The sequence below is a fragment of the Terrapene carolina genome, unplaced genomic scaffold (assembly GCF_002925995.2).
Source record: "Terrapene carolina triunguis isolate 2854851 unplaced genomic scaffold, T_m_triunguis-2.0 Scaffold120, whole genome shotgun sequence".
In the NCBI taxonomy this organism is placed as follows: Eukaryota; Metazoa; Chordata; order Testudines; family Emydidae; genus Terrapene; species Terrapene triunguis.
This window is the reverse complement of record NW_020664471.1, coordinates 12025809-12042438: the sequence shown is the minus strand read 5'-3', so window position 1 is coordinate 12042438 and position 16630 is coordinate 12025809. Positions and strand designations below refer to the sequence as shown.

At 43.1% G+C, this 16630-nt stretch overlaps 1 protein-coding gene across 1 annotated transcript in view; it reads right to left on the bottom strand.

The window, feature by feature from the left end:
* Positions 1 to 16630, bottom strand: part of PSME4 (proteasome activator subunit 4) — a 207189-nt gene that overhangs the window by 70354 nt on the left and 120205 nt on the right. The window contains exons 23-28 of the mRNA XM_026652532.2: positions 12422 to 12484; positions 12151 to 12246; positions 11305 to 11436; positions 10111 to 10320; positions 9147 to 9283; positions 494 to 547 (exon numbers count right to left, since the gene is read on the bottom strand). Coding sequence (XP_026508317.1) covers positions 494 to 547; positions 9147 to 9283; positions 10111 to 10320; positions 11305 to 11436; positions 12151 to 12246; positions 12422 to 12484 — 692 coding nt within the window. The remainder of the gene's footprint in view (positions 1 to 493; positions 548 to 9146; positions 9284 to 10110; positions 10321 to 11304; positions 11437 to 12150; positions 12247 to 12421; positions 12485 to 16630) is intronic.

Here is a 16630-nt window from a genome sequence, read left to right as displayed (position 1 = left end):
CAGTAATTTAAAAGTACTTGAACTTCATTGCCATCTTTATGCTAGACAAATAATTGAACTCAGAAATTGTTAGGAATGGACAGAGATATTGAAAACAACTACTATTAATTACTATAAGGCTACATTCACGTATAATACTGGCATCAGATGGATGACAGCAATGCAGGATTCCTCATGTTGACCTGATACTTCCCTGTTCAATTGGGAGGGAGAGTTGAACATCCCTACAAATGGCCCTTCTGTCCCTATATCCATGCCAATTGATGTTGATTCTTGTCCATTAGAAGTAGGCCAAGGCCAAATATGTTTCATGTATGAGATGTCAGACAGTACAACTTTCTGATCACTACTGATCTAAACTGCATTTTAACCAGTCCTGTACGGGTAAGGCTGCATATGTTATTTTCAGTCATCTAAGCTATCTATTTTACTGTGCATTTTTTTAATTCAGAAAAACTAGCACAAAAAAAAGTTCAGAGAAAGGCAAACTTACAGATTTCTTTGATTCACACAATTTAACAGCATGTTGATCAAATTTTCATAGTTTCTGAAAAAACAAAAGTAAAATGAGTATATAGATTTGACGTGTACTGTCAACAACTAGACATCATGGACAGAAGTGTTTAAAAGAATCTTTATATAAACAAAATAAGGCATTATATTTTCTCTTCATTCGCACAATGGATATAAATAGCACACACAATGTCTAGTAATTAAATTAACACTGCAAATACTGTGTATATGTCATGTTAATTTTTTGAGAGGAACGGATGGAGGGGAGAGAATCGCTGTTGAGTCAAGGGAGGAATATTACGGTGATTCCTCCACACTGTGTCTTTGTCTAGACTAGGATTTCAAGGTGTGATGTTGGATCATGCTAGTCAGCTAAGTCTAATTAAAACCCTCAAAAACTCGAGTCAAGACATGGCAAGCTATACTTAACATATGCTAAAAGGGTTGAGTTTAAGTTTTAACTTGCCTTGACTAGAAGTTTAGGTTTTAGAGTAAGCTAACTAACGTGATCCAACGTAGTACAGACGCTCCCTGACTTACGCAAGCGTTCCGTTCCGGAACACCTTGCCTAAGTTGAGTTTTGCATAAGTCAGGAACGTATACCCGACAATAAGGGGAAAAAAAAAAAAAGCTTACGGAACTTTTTCCGTAAGTGCGGATTTGCGTAAACTGGATTTGCGTAACCCGGGGAGCATCTGTACCTTTACATTTTTGTCCAGATAAGGCCTTAAAAGGCAGCTAGTTTGCCCAGCTGAGTGGCATTTTCTACACTGTGTTTTGGAGGTGTGAAAATCAGGGTACCATGTCCTTAGAATGCACCAGTTGGTCTCTATCTAATTAGATAAAGTTGAATATCATCAAAATATTCAAGTCTCAGTTTTTTACATTACTGATAAGCTCACAAGTTCTGATTCATCTTCACACAGACTAGTAGAAACCAGGAATAACTCCACTGGGGTCAACAGAATTTCCTGCCTAAACCTGGTATAAGAGAAAAGAATCAGGAGTACAGAGCCTCATTTTTTATGTATGTACTTTATAATCTGCCTGGATATACACTATGCTTTGCCATGCCAATAAAAGGTGCTCTATTTTAGATTCTTCAGTATTGTCTGGCTACTTTGCAAAGTGGCCAGATTCTGGCTGTAAATGGCCTATGGACAATTCCCCATGTGAAGGGGAACTTTCTGCTGGTGTGTAAATCCTTGATGATGAGGATCCTTTGCCAGACCCCAGCCCTGGCTTAAAGCCATGCCGGGGGAGGTACAGGACATAATGGGAGTGGGCCAGCGCCAGATGCTGGACCAATGCACAATCAAGAGTTGTAATCAGCTTCCTACTAGCCACTTTTCCCTTGCACCAGGGAGAAATGAGCTCTACAACTGTTTTCTTCTTTTATGTCCCTTCATTTAACAACTCCCTTTTTTACTTAATACTTTTCTAGTACTTTTTAGTGAAAAATTTATGCCACCTATCTCACTCATTCAGAGTCCTCTGTGCCCAACCAGATTTGTTCCAGCCTTCCCCTCTCCAACCCAGCTAATCTTTCCATACTAAGAAATCAAGTCTTTCTCCTTATCCTCTCAAATCGGGGAAAAATCTTGTCTTATCTGTGAATTTCTATTCTAGGGCTCTCCTTGGCAGAAAAAAATTGGATATAATACAATCCCCTCCAAGGAAGGGTCAGACTGTAGAACATGGAATGTCCTAGAATGAAAATTCACAGGTAAGGCCGACTTTTCCCTCTCTCAGTTCCCTCCATGTCAGATAATCTTCCCAGTGGGATGTAGAAAACAGTAAGTCATCCCTAGGGGGAAGGGTTCAATTTACCCATGTAGGATTGAAAAGGAACATAAGAGTTACTGGGGAACCCTGTTCTGTAACACCCTTCCACCAAATGCTGCCTCAGCAAGGATGAGTATGTTGACTACAGTGTTTGAAAAAATGTGGATGGAAGGTCCTGTAGTAGCTTTATAGACCTTCTCGTAAGATGTGTGTGATCTTTCAAAAAAAATCATTGCTTTTTCCACAGAGTGAGTAGTACATGGTAATGAGGAGTTGTACCTCAGGCTCCAAATGCCTCCACTATATAAACCTTTATTCTTATGTAGGCTTTGTTCACCTCTAACTTATGAATTTTACTTCCTTAGGATGTTTGGCTTCATCCAGGATAACAATACCACTTCCTATTAAATAAGGAAGATTGCGGTTACATTGGGGACGGAGGTGTGGTTAGTTCACAGAACTACCATGTTTGATATAGCATATAACTGAGACTTCATTGAGAGCACACCAAGCTCCAAAACCTCCTTCGTACCAGGAGGGGGCGAGTAGGCAAAATACTTTCAGGGAGAGGAAGAAGAGACCTGCCAACTGTGAAGATGAAAGGCAGTTTTATTAGGATTTGTAGCATGCAGCTCAAGATCATGAAAGGAATCTGTGTTTTGACTGAGGACTGGTAAGAATGGTGGTCCTCAGCCATCTGTTATGTGCTGGTGAGGAGAGATTCTCATGGGTTTCTTTACAGTGCAATATGCCTGAAGTCACTGACTTGTCCACGTGTCCACTGGTCAGGCTATCTTGTAAAAACACCAGAATATCCTTAGCTTTAGCAGACTTTCCCCTGATGCGTGCCTCTTGTAACATCAATATCTAAACCTCAAGTGATATACAGACATAATCTGTGAATCTCCTCCAAGATGCTAGGAGGATGTTTATCACTTTCTCAGAAAGAATGACTGATTCCTTTCCAGGTGGTGGGTTAGGCAGCACTGGATTTTGATTCAGTATCAGCCCCCCATTGCGTGTGTGTGAAGTTTGAGAGGAGGTTCCCATTATGTTTAAATTGGGTCTGAAAACCAAGGCCTGAGAGTTAATGAGAAGGCAGTTACAATTACTGTGGTCTTGCTCCTTCACAATCTGCTTTACCATCTTTACTATCGGGGCAGAGGGGAGAGCATAAAGGAGGCCATTTAGCCCACTTCTGAGATAAGGGGACCACAACCTTCACTTTGGTGTCTCTCTTTCTCACATAGCACCTCTTGATATTCCAACTGGACTGGGATGCAAATTGTGCTATCAATAGACTTCCAAACTGGACTGCAATGCACTGAAAGGCTAACTGATCTAGATGGCATTCCCTTGGATCTTCATGTGTCTTGGTGAGCTGGCCAACACTGACTTTCCTTCTTGGTACAGAACTTTGAGGAACAGTGTAGGGGCTTATGTCCAGGACATGAACAAGGCTACTCCTTTAAATAGTGCTGAACATTTAACTTCTTAGCAGCTGTACACAAATACCATGTTTCTGAAGAATCATCTGCTGGAAATGGAAGAGTGAGCTTGATGGTCCATAGTATGAGACAGTGCCGGTTTATTTTAATTTACTTTGGGAAAATGATAAATATTATCTCAAGCATCCTTTTTCTGAGTCGTTCACTCCCAGATGAGGGCCCACCCTGAAATGCCCCTTAGAGGAAATCTGGGTGAGGGATGTTGCAAGGGGGAATCTTCCCAGACTCAGGAAACCCAAAAATCAAGAGCAGCTTTTGGAGTTGGATTGTTTTCCAACAAATCGTGGCCTTATATAGCAAAAGCCCCCTCCTAATGTGCAGGAACCTGCAAGAGCAGCAGCTTCAAAGGGAACACTTGCTGAGATGAGGTAGATTGAAGATTCTCTCACTGGAACAAGGGAGGGACCAATTCCCTTGTCTAAAGCCTCAGTTACCTCTTTGTCTCTATGCTCTCCAAAGAGCTTACCAACAAAACATTTAGAAGGATAATAGCGTTAGCCTGCAATTCCAATCTCTTTGAGTGGAGCCATAGCTGTCTCCCCAACACACATTTGGAAGTTCTGAATGTGCAGCAAACAACAGTCAGGGGAAGCATCAGTTCCATAAAAGCTGCTACAGAAATCTAGTTTAAGGTATATTTTATGTATGGGTTTTTTTGTTTTGTTTTGTTTTGTTTTGTTTTTTGGGGGTTATCTACTCTCCCAATGGCCTCCCAAATGAACACAGAACTGCACAATCAGACTGCAGCTAATAGTCCCAGTGTTGACCTTGCTATATCTAAGTTTAGTCTGAGTAATAACCTTATTCTCATCTGTGGGTTTGCAATGCTCCCTCAGCTGGTATGATGATACCCTTTACTTAGGAGGTTGCAGCAGGCTTCACCTTAGGCAGATTAAGTTCTTTTACTTTTTAGTTACAAATCTTGATAGGGAATTTCCATTCCACCTTAATCACACCTTCATAAACAAGGCAAGAACAATTACACAGACCAATTACAATTGCTATTCAATTTTTACACTAGGATATTCTGCGCCAAAAAATTAAAAATTCTGTGCACAATACTTAAAACTTGCAGAATTTTAATTTGTCAAATAAATGTGGAGGCTCCAGCATGGTATTGGGGAGTACAGGCCACTGGTTGCACAGAGGTAGGAGATCATTCTGCAGCTCCCCCCCCCCCCCCAAGAACATGGCTCAGCAGTGAGGCTGTACCCAACCCTGACACAGCGCAAGGACCGAGCCTGCCCCAGAAACACCCCAGGGCCCTGCCCCTCTGTGCCAACTGCACCAGGGGTGGGCAGGCAGGCTCAGCAAGGCAGGATCCAAGTGTAGAGGGGCTTAGTGTGGGGGGATCCAGGTGTGGGTTGAGAGGATTCTGTGTGGGGCAATCTGGGTACGGGAGGTGAACTGGATGCACAGGGGCTTGTTAGGGGGTTCTGGGTGCAACGGTAATGGGACTCTGCAGGGGGGTCCAGGTGAAGGTGGCTGGGGCTCAGCAGTGCAGGGTCTGGGTGTGTGGGGGGGATAGATCTCGGCAGGGGAGTCTGGGTGTGGGGGGATTCAGTGGGGAGATCCAGATGCTGGGGGGGTGGGGCTCACTGGGGTGGGGATCCAGGTGCAGCTGGTTGCGCTTGGTGGAGTGGGGATCCAGGTGCGGGTAGCTTGTTGGGGTCATCCAGGTGCAGGGGAAGTGGGGCTCTGCAGGGGGGATCTGGGTATGAGGGGATCTGGATGCACAGAGATTGGCCAGATGGGGGAGAAGCTCCCCATACAGTGATCCCTCCCCCTGCAGCTGAGGAGAGATGGGTGGGGAGTTTGCAGAGCTTCTTGCTGCCTGGGGAGAAATCGGAGGGTGGGTCTGACCTGGCCCCAGATGCCGTGCAGGGGAAGAGGAAGTCCTGTTCTCCCCAACCCAACCAGGACTAGCAGATGAGCCCGGTGCAGGGTAGGAGCCAGCAGTCAGGTCTTCCCCAGTCCCGCCCCCTGTGCCACAGTGATTTACCTCTCCGCTGGCAGCCCTGGGCACCCAAAACATGACTGCTCTTGTGCTTTCCCTTTGCTTCCCCATCAGAAAGTCATTTTTCTGCAGGGAAGCAAAGAAATCTGCAGGGGACATAAATTCTTCGCATGCACAGTGGCGCAGAATTCCCCCAGGAGTAAACTTTGCGGGGTTTGAGGGTTTTTTGGATTTTTCATTTTCTAAAAACATAAGCACCTGTTAAGTTAGATATCCGTTCATGCTAAACTCTGGGAAGCTTAGCTGGACAGCTGGAGAGTGGCGGCTGCTGGCCAGGAGCCCATCTCTGATGGAAGGGCCGCCGCCAGCAGCAGTACAGAAGTAAGGGTGGCATGGTATGGCATTGCCACCCTTACTTCTGCGCTGCTGCTGGCAGGGCACTGCCTTCAGAGCTGGGTGCCTGGCCAGCAGCCACCGCTCTCCAGCCGCCCAGCTCTGAAGGCAGTGCAGAAGAAAGGTGAGCATAGGGTGAGACCAGATTTCACGGTCCGTGAAGCGTTTTTCACGGCTGTGAATTTGGTGATACTCATTGGTATCAAATGTTCAAGGAGCTGCCCACTTTCATGGCAGCTGAGCCCTTGCAGGTAAAACAGCTTGTGGGAAGAGGGATGCTTTGCAGCCTTCTCAACCATCTCTACATGAACCTTACTTACACGCTGGCTGGGAACAGGAATTTCTTCCTTGGGATTACTAAGGGTGTCTCTTACCCGAAGATTCAAGAGGCTCCAGTGAACCTTTCGTGCTTGCTCTGAAAGCTGTGGGAAATGCAACCCTCATTCCTAGGAGAGAGCTGAGGGGAGAGAGGAGCAAGGGGGAGAGGAGTTTGAAAAAAAAAATTATCCCCAGTTCCATGCCACTGATTCTGGCCTCATCTCAGTGAAGGGAGCTTCCATGTGGCCTACTCAACTGTCTCACTGTGGACCGTGCCAACATGCTAGCTGGGAGCTGGGTTCCTGAGGCGTTCTGTCTCCCATTTCTGAGGGGGAAAGGGAGGACAGGTGTTGTCCTTCAAACCCTCCTCAGAAAGCCAACAACAACAACAAAATGTTGGGACTAGATTTTGAGGTTTTTATCCTCAAAACTGGTAAACCAATGAAGAAACAGAGCATTTAGTTAATTTTTTTTACAAATCCTGTGACATCTCTGCTACAAAGGGAGTCCTGGAGCCTGCAGTGTGTGCTTCTTGGAGGTATCTTCCTGAGGGGAGAACCTTAGCCCAGGTCCTGAGCAAAGATCTGGTCTGCTCCCAGTTGCCGTGGAGACAGGGAACACTCCGTCATTAAGGTTGTCTGACATGGAGGGACTGGGAAATTGTTTCTATTATTCCAACCCCTCCATACCACACTGCCCCCAAGCCTCCACTCTATATGAATTTCCAAACCAGATGTCAACATCATTGCTTTAAGTCTGATCCATTCCTTCTCTTCTGTCTATTGCAGCAATTATTTCCGGGGGAATTCTAAGCCACTGCGCATGCACATAATTCATGTGGCGCGCATAATTTTTTCCCCCCACAGAAAATAACTTCTGCCCGAAAGTTGCTGCAGTTATGCCTTTTGCCCACCAGGGGCTGCTGTGGTGCTAGAACAGAGCAGCCGCTCCCAGATAAGGAAGAGAAGAGGCTGCCTTCCTGGCAGTGCCCTGCCGGTGGCGCCAGCTCAGGAGAAAGGAGATATGGAGGGACAGACAAAATGGGGCACAAGGGGCAGCTGGGGGGGGTCACAGACTGGGGTTCATAACTGCTAATGGGGAAGGGCAGACTGGGAGTGGAGGCACAGAGCCACAGTGGGACAGGGGAGGGGCTGCAGGGCCACATGTGGGAAGGAGAGAGAGAGAGGACTGGCTGAAAGGGTGCAGGGCCACATGGGGGAAAGGGGTGGCTGAGTAGGGGCACAGGGACACATGGGGATGGGACTGGCTGAGGGGGTGCAGGGACACATGGAGACAGGGTGGAGAGACACATGGGGTGGCTGAATGGAGGTGCAGGGCCACATGGGAATGGGGGGAGTGGGTGTCTGAGTGGGGTTGGAGGGACACATGGGACGGGGGAAGAGGGTACAAGGACACATAAGGGTGCAGGATCACATGGGGACAGGGGCAGATGTGCCTGACTGAATGGGAGAGGCTAGGGGTCAGCCAGGGTCTGCATGAGGGAGGCTCCCTAACAATCCCTCCGCAGCCCACTCAAGAAACCTGTTCCATACTTCTCACACCCACACCCAACAACCCTCCAGGTTCACTCCCAGGCTCCTTCCCTCTCCCTCAACTCCTCCTTTACCCCTGACTCCCCCAAGCCTTCACACTGCTTCTGAGAGGGGCAGGAAATACGGTTCTGTATTGTAGTTTAAATGAATTATTCAAAGTTCTGCATTAATATGCCTAGTAAGGAATCTATTTGTCAAAAAACATTTCCTGAATCTTTTTTGTTGTCTGTATTGTTATAGACATACTTGCTGACAACTTTTTTGAAATAAATTACCAAAGTAATTGAAACTGGTGTGATTATATTGTGTTATTTTGATATGCAGAATTTTAAAATATTATGCGCAGAATTTTGTATTTTTTGGCACAGAATTCCCCCAGAAGTAAGCAATATTCCCTAATTACTGTGTTGTCTCATACTCAGGCACACTGCTGCCTTTTCTGTTTCAGCTTCGCTGTTGCTGTTATTGGTGAGCACCCTCTTGAAGACCTCACGGAAGGGGTACACCAACACAAACACAGTTAAAGTGACTGAAAACAAAGCAGTCAAATGCACAAAGTAAAGCAATTGAAAAAAATGTTTTCATTGGTCTGAAGTATTGTTATCTTAATAAGTACTTGTAACTATAACTGATACAAAATATTGAGATGAAGTGCCATTTTGTGAACACACTACTGGAAAGTGCTGAGGCACTATGGTGATGAGAATATGGAATATTCCATTCTATATAGGTTCTCATACAAGCCAATGATGTCCCTTCCAATACAGTTAAGGATTATTGAAAGACAGCTGCAATAATGGAAGGAAAGATGGTTGGAGTTCAGTGTCACTTTTAGGCTAACGTATTAAAAAAAAAAAGATTATGAAGAAGAGATTACTTTTAAACAGCTTCATTTTTGCTAGAGAAAACGTTACACACAGATGTCACAAATAATTATTTCTTATTAGCCTCAAAACTCAGAAGCAAAATAGCACATCCTCTTAGAATATTACATTTAATGTACAATTTTAGATTAAATTTACATCATCGCTCATGAACTGTATATGTTTATCGACTAAAAGCTATTATGCACGACAACTTCTGTAGTTACTGAAGTCTACATAGACCAATCTAACTTACTGCAAGGCCTCAGCATTCTTTTCTTTCTGTCGTTGAATTCCTAACTGAATCTCTTCTGAACTAAGCATCATCCCGCTGGCGCTTGGGTTTTCTGCTTTTTGCATTAGAATGGCTATCTCAACACATTTCTCTGGAACCTGTTGAGAGAGAAGGGAAATATCTCTAACTGAATAGCAGCCAAAGAATGTTAGCCATCCTTCTGGAAAAGGAGACTCCCAGAGAGGCAGTCAAATGAAGTGCACATACCGTCCCTTCCACATAGATATGAATAAGCCTCCCTCTATATTTTACAAAATTCCCTAGAGAGGCAATCCAGGTTGCTCCTTTGTTATTTGACAGGAATCACTGCTCCCAGTAGTCTTGTTATGATAAGACGGAGGAAAATTAAGTAGTTTTAAAATACTGATAGAGCTATGATTACATGTCTATATTTTAAGGCATGGAGTAAACCATGCACAAACTCTGATTTTATGGTTAAACAAAAATGCTAAAATATTTATGGTAATGGTTTCCGTCCCCATGTTTCACTTAGTAAGTAAATTTAGTATAGTGTAAGTTGTTAGACTAACAACAGAACAGATACAACACAAGTACTGACAGTGCAAGCTTCCCCACACTGTCCTGCAAGTGCACAGCAACCTTGATTAGGCGGGACCACACCTGACAAGAGCTAAAAGATCAGTTATTTTTCATTCCCATTGCATAACTGGCCTCTAAAATTTGGGGGGGGCGAGCAGTGTCAAATTCTAATAATCTTAAAATGAAATCTATAATATTCCAGTCTTAGATATATTTGTCTATATTCCTTCATACTGGAAATCAGAATGAAATCAATATATCAATATTAGTAGTCAAAGCTAACCCAAAACATGTAAAATTTATTAAACAACTGACTTATTTTATCAAATATAAGTCAAACAGCCTCCGAATGTGATATTAGCTTTTAAGTGATTTTTTTGCTTACTGAAAAGTCCAATCCAATTGTTTCATACTGTCTGTGGATCTTTTCTGCTAGGTCATCAAAGAGTCTCACTATAGATGGCTTTTCCAGAGACATAGCTTTGCTAAGTCCAGAGGAAACAATTGATGGCCAAGTCTGTACAATACAGTCCCAATCATGAAGATTTGCCAGGCATACTCCACTGTGGTTTCCAAGAAGACAATACAAGGCACCCTATAGTAAACAAGAGTTGTAATACTAAAAGTTACATAAAGCAGTCATTCATATAGAATAAAAATTAGTTGCTCTATATTTTACCAATTATTAAATTGTAACACGAACTGAGATTAAACCATCCAGTTTATCACTAATATATACAAGATATTCCACGCAATTCTTGACATATTAAATATTTGTTTTAGTAGTGTGTGCAAGTAGTGCAGACTAAATGGATTTCTCTTTCATAGAATGGTTGTGAGGGAACTATTTCCACAGAACACATTTCAATAACCACAATGAATAAAACACCTGGCCTTTCTACAAACTTATTTATGGTAGTTTAAATTACAAACTTGTGTTTCTTAGGCTTGTCTACACTGCCCTGCAATTCGAACTATGGGTGGTGTGAACAGACGTGTGCATCGAAGTGTTGCGCTGTAACTCCATTGTGTTGACATTGCAGGCACACAAAAAAAGGTTCCTAGTTCGCATTAATGGAATCCTCTTCATACAGGATTACACTAATGGTGCGCACTGCTATTCACACCTCTATAGGCTGAATTGTGGGGCAGTGCAGACATAGTCTTAGCATAACATTTTCTGTTGAACAGCTCTTTGTTCTTCCTTCCTTGCTCGACTAGGGTTGCTAAAAAACTACTGAACTAAGAACAGTCTGCTGAGATTTTATTGCTTTGTACTATTTTTTTCTTTTAATTGGGAAATAAAAGTGAACAGCTATTAGCATAAAGCATTCATAATTCCTTAGGTCCTGATGAAATCGAGTATATTCATGAAGGTGGGGTATGGTATAAAAATATTTTTATGGGCACTTTTTTGGGATGACTGCCTAAGTCACTTTAGGGTTAGCTATTCACGAGTAATTCAACCATCCCAAAGTCATGCTAATAAAATATTTACACCATACCACATGTATTTTAACCATAAAATTTTTACACACAAACTGGAGACAGATCTGAAATTAAGTAACTGAGATAGTACTTTAAACTGCTGCTGAGTAACATCGTGTCGGTCTGGCCGCAAAAACTCCAAAACCAAAGGAATGATATCTCTGCAACAAAAGTTGTATGTTCCCAGTGCTGTGAAGAATGCTTGCTGAGCTTTATTTCTGACCTGTAGAAAGACAAGCATTACCTCAGATCTTCAAGTACACAAAAGGATATACAAAGCAGTGATATCCCAATTCTCTTCAATTACTAATGTGCAGGTCTTAGGAAGGTGAGTCAGTGCACAGAAATTTAGCCTGTTTTATTTTAAAAGATTAGCAGCAGTGGGCATGGAGGCTCAACTATCCTCGCGATTTCTCCAAATTAGGTTTTAGGCACACTGGGAGTATGGTGTGGAGTAGCTTGTCTTGCCATGGCCCATAATGCATCTGTTCTGTGAACTGAAGACTTTAGTTTCCACAACTGTCAACCTGGCACATTTTTGAAACACTTAATACAAATGAGTTTAAAGTTTAATAAATAACTCAAAAGAGTCTATGGGCCCAATTCTGGTTTTGGATGAGTGTGTGCGGCTGCTATTGACTTTAGCAAGTCTTGAATTCATTGGACAAAACTCACTTTTGCAAATTTCAAAAGTCAGTCAAATTTTGGGCCTAACCAGGACTGGAATTTCCTAACCTGGAAAGAATTAGGTGAGTAATTAAATGTTTCATACATTACTGAAGCCTGAAATAAGAAACAAAGATCCTGTGACACTGAATTTTACCAAGGAATTAAAAGCTCTATTATGTTACATTTCACTGCAAATATCGAGTTGAAAATAAGCTCAATAAACGTAGCGCATGACTGCATTAATTTAGCATAGAAGACATATTCTTACCTGACCATAGGAACTTGTAGACAAACACAGAAGATCCCTAATCATGTCTTGGTGTATATTTTTATATTCACAGCCTTCAACAGTTAGAGTTCTCAGCTAAAGGAAGTAGAAAAATCCCAATTAGAGACAGGCTTTATTGATAATTTTATAAAGCTAAGAGAGGAAAGTTATTGTAGAGATTGAGAATGCTTTTAGTTAAATAAGATGTTACAGATTGACATTTCCTAGTATAGTAGTGAGTAAAAATTGGCAGTACAGAAATGTACATCACCTCATGCTGCAACATGACTCTGTCAATGAGCAAGGCTCGAATATGCTGCTTCTTTCCTCGAAGCTGCAAGGAAAAAAATCAGAGTAATTTGGTTCAAATCTCAACACTGACTTTAGCAATGTAAATATGAACTCTCGCCTCTTACATTTTCGATACTCAATATATATATTATAAGCCGATTCTACAGCGAGACATTCTGACTGTTGGGCTTCAGTTATACAAAGGATTTTTAAAAAAAACTTCTGGCACAGTGACAACTGGTGTGAGTGGATATTGATCCACGTCATGTGATGGAGTGAAACTATAACCCTGGCCCATGTCATATATCTGGAGATAAGAAACAATGACCAGTCTCATACAGCACTCTTGTATGTCACTTGTTTATTACACAGTGTTAATCATGGCATGAATTTGCTTAGATATTTGTACAACTGCCCTCAACTTTCTTAAGAAAATAGAAATTGCCATATTGAATCAGACCAGTGACCCATCTAGTCTAGTGTTTGGTCTCTGACAATGGCCAGCAAGGTATGCTTCAGAAGGTAGAAGAGAGACTGTATCTATCTACCACAATTACCAGTTCATAATGAAAGATTTTTCCCTAACCCCTCAGCAATTTGAAGCTGGCTTATGCCTCAATACATAAAAGTTTATATCTCATGCCCAGTTGAACTTAGCATGTGCCCTTCATAACTAACTTTAGTCAAAGAAATCTGGCATTTGTTTATGATCAATTTAAGATGATCTTCTTTGGTATGCTACAGAACATTGCTTGCTCTCATTGTGGTGTTGATTATTTTTGCCCAATATCAACTGATAATCAAGTTCTGCCACATCATCCACATCTTCAAAGATATGGGACATGAGGCGTGGTATACCTCAGGTGATGAGGCAATCCCAAAGGAAAGTCAGTTAAACATATCTACTAAAAATAGGACTTAAAAGGTGAACAGTTTTGCACTTCCTATCAAGTCAGACCTGCCAAAACCCTTGGCTTGCATGCAAAACTGATAATACTCTTGCATTTTGAAGTCTCAACATCACCTCTTCAACCATTCTCATGGGCTGGTGCTTGCATTTGGTGACAAAGTTTTTTGGGCATGTCGGATAAAAATCAATGGTGTTCTATCTGCAAGGTATCCCAGTACATTAAACATCTTGTTCAGTAAATGATTTTGTTCAGTATACAACTTATATACCCATTTGATAATAACATTTACAGACTGTTCTTCAACACAAGTCCACATAGAATTTCCTGTTGCACTATTTCAAACTCTATGGGGGAGATCTGTTCTTAGGGCTGGTCTACACTGCGGGGGGGAGGAGGGGGAGAATCGATCTAAGATACGCAACTTCAGCTACGCGAATAGCGTAGCTGAAGTCTAAGTATCTTAGATCGAATTACCTGGGGTCCACACGGCGCGGGATCGACGGCCGTGGCTCCCCCGTCGACCATGCTATCGCCGCTCGCTCTGGTGGAGTTCCGGAGTCGACGGTGAGCGCGTTCGGGGATCGATATATCGCGTCTTAACGAGACGTGATATATCGATCCCGGATAAATCGATTGCTACCCGCCAATACGGCGGGTAGTGAAGACATACCCTTACACAGATACACCAGTTTTGTTTTGCCATTGGGGGTCAGATTGTGCTCACTATATTAAACAGTTTTTAATTTTAACATTAAGCAGTTACCAAACTTTTGGTATTTGTAGCAGTGTTTATGATGCACTCAGTGTCAGAATCTATTTTGACATTCATGGTTTGTTTATTTATTGCCAGTACCACAAACCAATCTGTTGAGAACCTTGCTTTATGACTTTACTAAGAAACCCAACAAAGAAATTTGGACTTGATACACTTTTATACTAGGGCTCCTTTACAAGACTTTGACATAGTAAGAAGGCCTTGCAGTAGGACTAAGATACATGTATTCTCACGTTAATGCCCCTTTACATTGCCAGAGTGATATAAAGAGACATTAGTGCCAAGGAGAATCAGGCCCTTTGTTTCTGCATCAGAGCTATGTTTATGAATGAAATTTGCTTTTATAATTCCTTACAACTTATTCTGATAATGACCTCTTCTGGAAAACAGTTGCTTTTACTGCATATATGACATAGAGCCCCATGTAAAGGGCACTTTTGCATAGTGTTGTGACTGTCTCCTCATTTAAGCGCAAAAATCTGGTTTCTGTCATTTGCTAGAGCAAGGATGTGAAAGTTTCAGAAAATCTCTAGTGAAAATATGGCTTTAGTATCTTAGATGGAACTTCTGATCAATCTAATATCAAGAGGTTAATAGTGTTGCTGCCATTTTGTTACAAACAAAACCCATGTGGAAGATGGGAGACTGCCTATATACAGTAATTTACTGCATCCTTATCTTCCAGTCCAATAGGCAGGATTATGAAGCATTTTTATTTCATTATGCCCTTTAAGAGGCTAAGAAAGTACTCTATTGTTTAGCAAACTTCTTCCCTTTTGTATCTAATGGAGTTTGAAACTAACATGACTCTTTGTTTACATCCCTGTTTGTGTATCAGAATAGGAGATGTCGGCGTAATTTTAAAAATGGAATATTGCACAAATTCCTCTGGGGAACCAGAAGAGATTTTGGGGTGTCCATCTGTACAGCTTATGAATTCTGGGTGATATTATGAAGTTATCCCTATGAAAATGGATTTCTTTTTATTCATCAGCAGGTGAACAGCCGAAAAATGGACATGATTCTGATCCAGACCTTATATTCTGAGTGGTCCCTGGCCAGCCAGTCATCTAAGTCAGCTTTCTCAAATGCGGCCACCATGGCCACATGCGGTCACAACCTCCTGGGCAGTGATGGGGGGGGGGGAGGCAGGGGGAGGAGAAGAGTGGCAAAGTAGTGGCCCCTCCCTGTTGCTCCTGGATGCACCACCTTGGTGTTGGTTGCTGGGGTTGCCAGCAGGGGTTGGACCCTGCCCCCCTCCAGAGAAACCTGGGACACAACGCTGGTGGAGGAGGCAGGCAGTGAGTTCCCCACCTTCCCTGGGGCAGTGGGACTCAGGCTTTGTGCTTCAGCCCTGCGGAGGTGGGGGCAGCAGGGCTGAAGGGCTCTGGGTGCGTGGCAGCAGGCCCCAGGCTCCAGCCACACAGCTTCAGGCTCCATCCCCAGGCACCATCACCCGTCTGTGGGGCTTTGGGATCTGGACACAGGGCTTCAAGCTCCAGCCCCCAAGTATTTTAGGAAAAAATATGAGAGTCACCAAATATGAGAGCCACTCTGAGGCCACCAAAAAATTTGCCCTGAGAACCCCTGATCTAAGTATGGAAACTCCTGGATACTCATCCTTTTCAGATAGGCCACCATCACACGGGACACCACAGAGAACCCATAGGACAAAACCCAGAATTGGTAATGATTGTTGTTCAACACAAACCTCAGGAAGCACTTGTGCGCCGGGTGTATTGCACTGTGAAACTACGTACCCTTGAGGTCAAGGGCAACATACCAGTCTTGCTGATCTAGGGAGGGGATAACTGACCCCAAGGGAGACCATCTTGTGTTTCTTGTCATAGGTGTTCAGTGGTCTGAGGTCTAACACTGGATGAAACCCCATCTTTTAGGGACTAAGTAAGTACCCTGTATAGAACTCCTTTCCCTTCTGCTGAGGGGAAACCTCCCGCATAGCATCCAAAACAAGGGACTGCATCTCTTGTCAAAGCAAACATTCGTGGGACAGGTCCCTGAAGAGGGATGAGGAAGAAGGTTGGTTGTGGAGACGGAAGAACTGAATTGTGTAGCCTCTCTGGACCACCTCTGGGGCAGCATTCAGAAAAAGAAAGACAGCAAAGGAAGCTTTTCTATCTAAGCAGGAAGGAGCTCTCCTGAGATACATAGACACAAATGTTCACGGTGAGCCTTCCAGCCCCAGTGAGAATGTGAGTGGTGAGGAGATGCCTGATCTTCCAGTTAGTCAAAGTGCAGGTGACCTGGCAGCTACTGCAGCATCCATATCTCCATCTCAAATGGATGTAACCATGCACATTCCTGAAGAAAAGTGTAGATCAGAGAAGAGTGTGGTGGAGGCGCAAAAAACAGCTGCTGCTGAGTTTAGTTCCTTAAGTCTAGATGATCCAGAATGGTGGAACCACTTTAGCAGTAGCCTGAGGGACTTCCTTGTACTGCATGGGCCACAGCAAATGAAAAACTTCATGTTCCCCAAAGACAA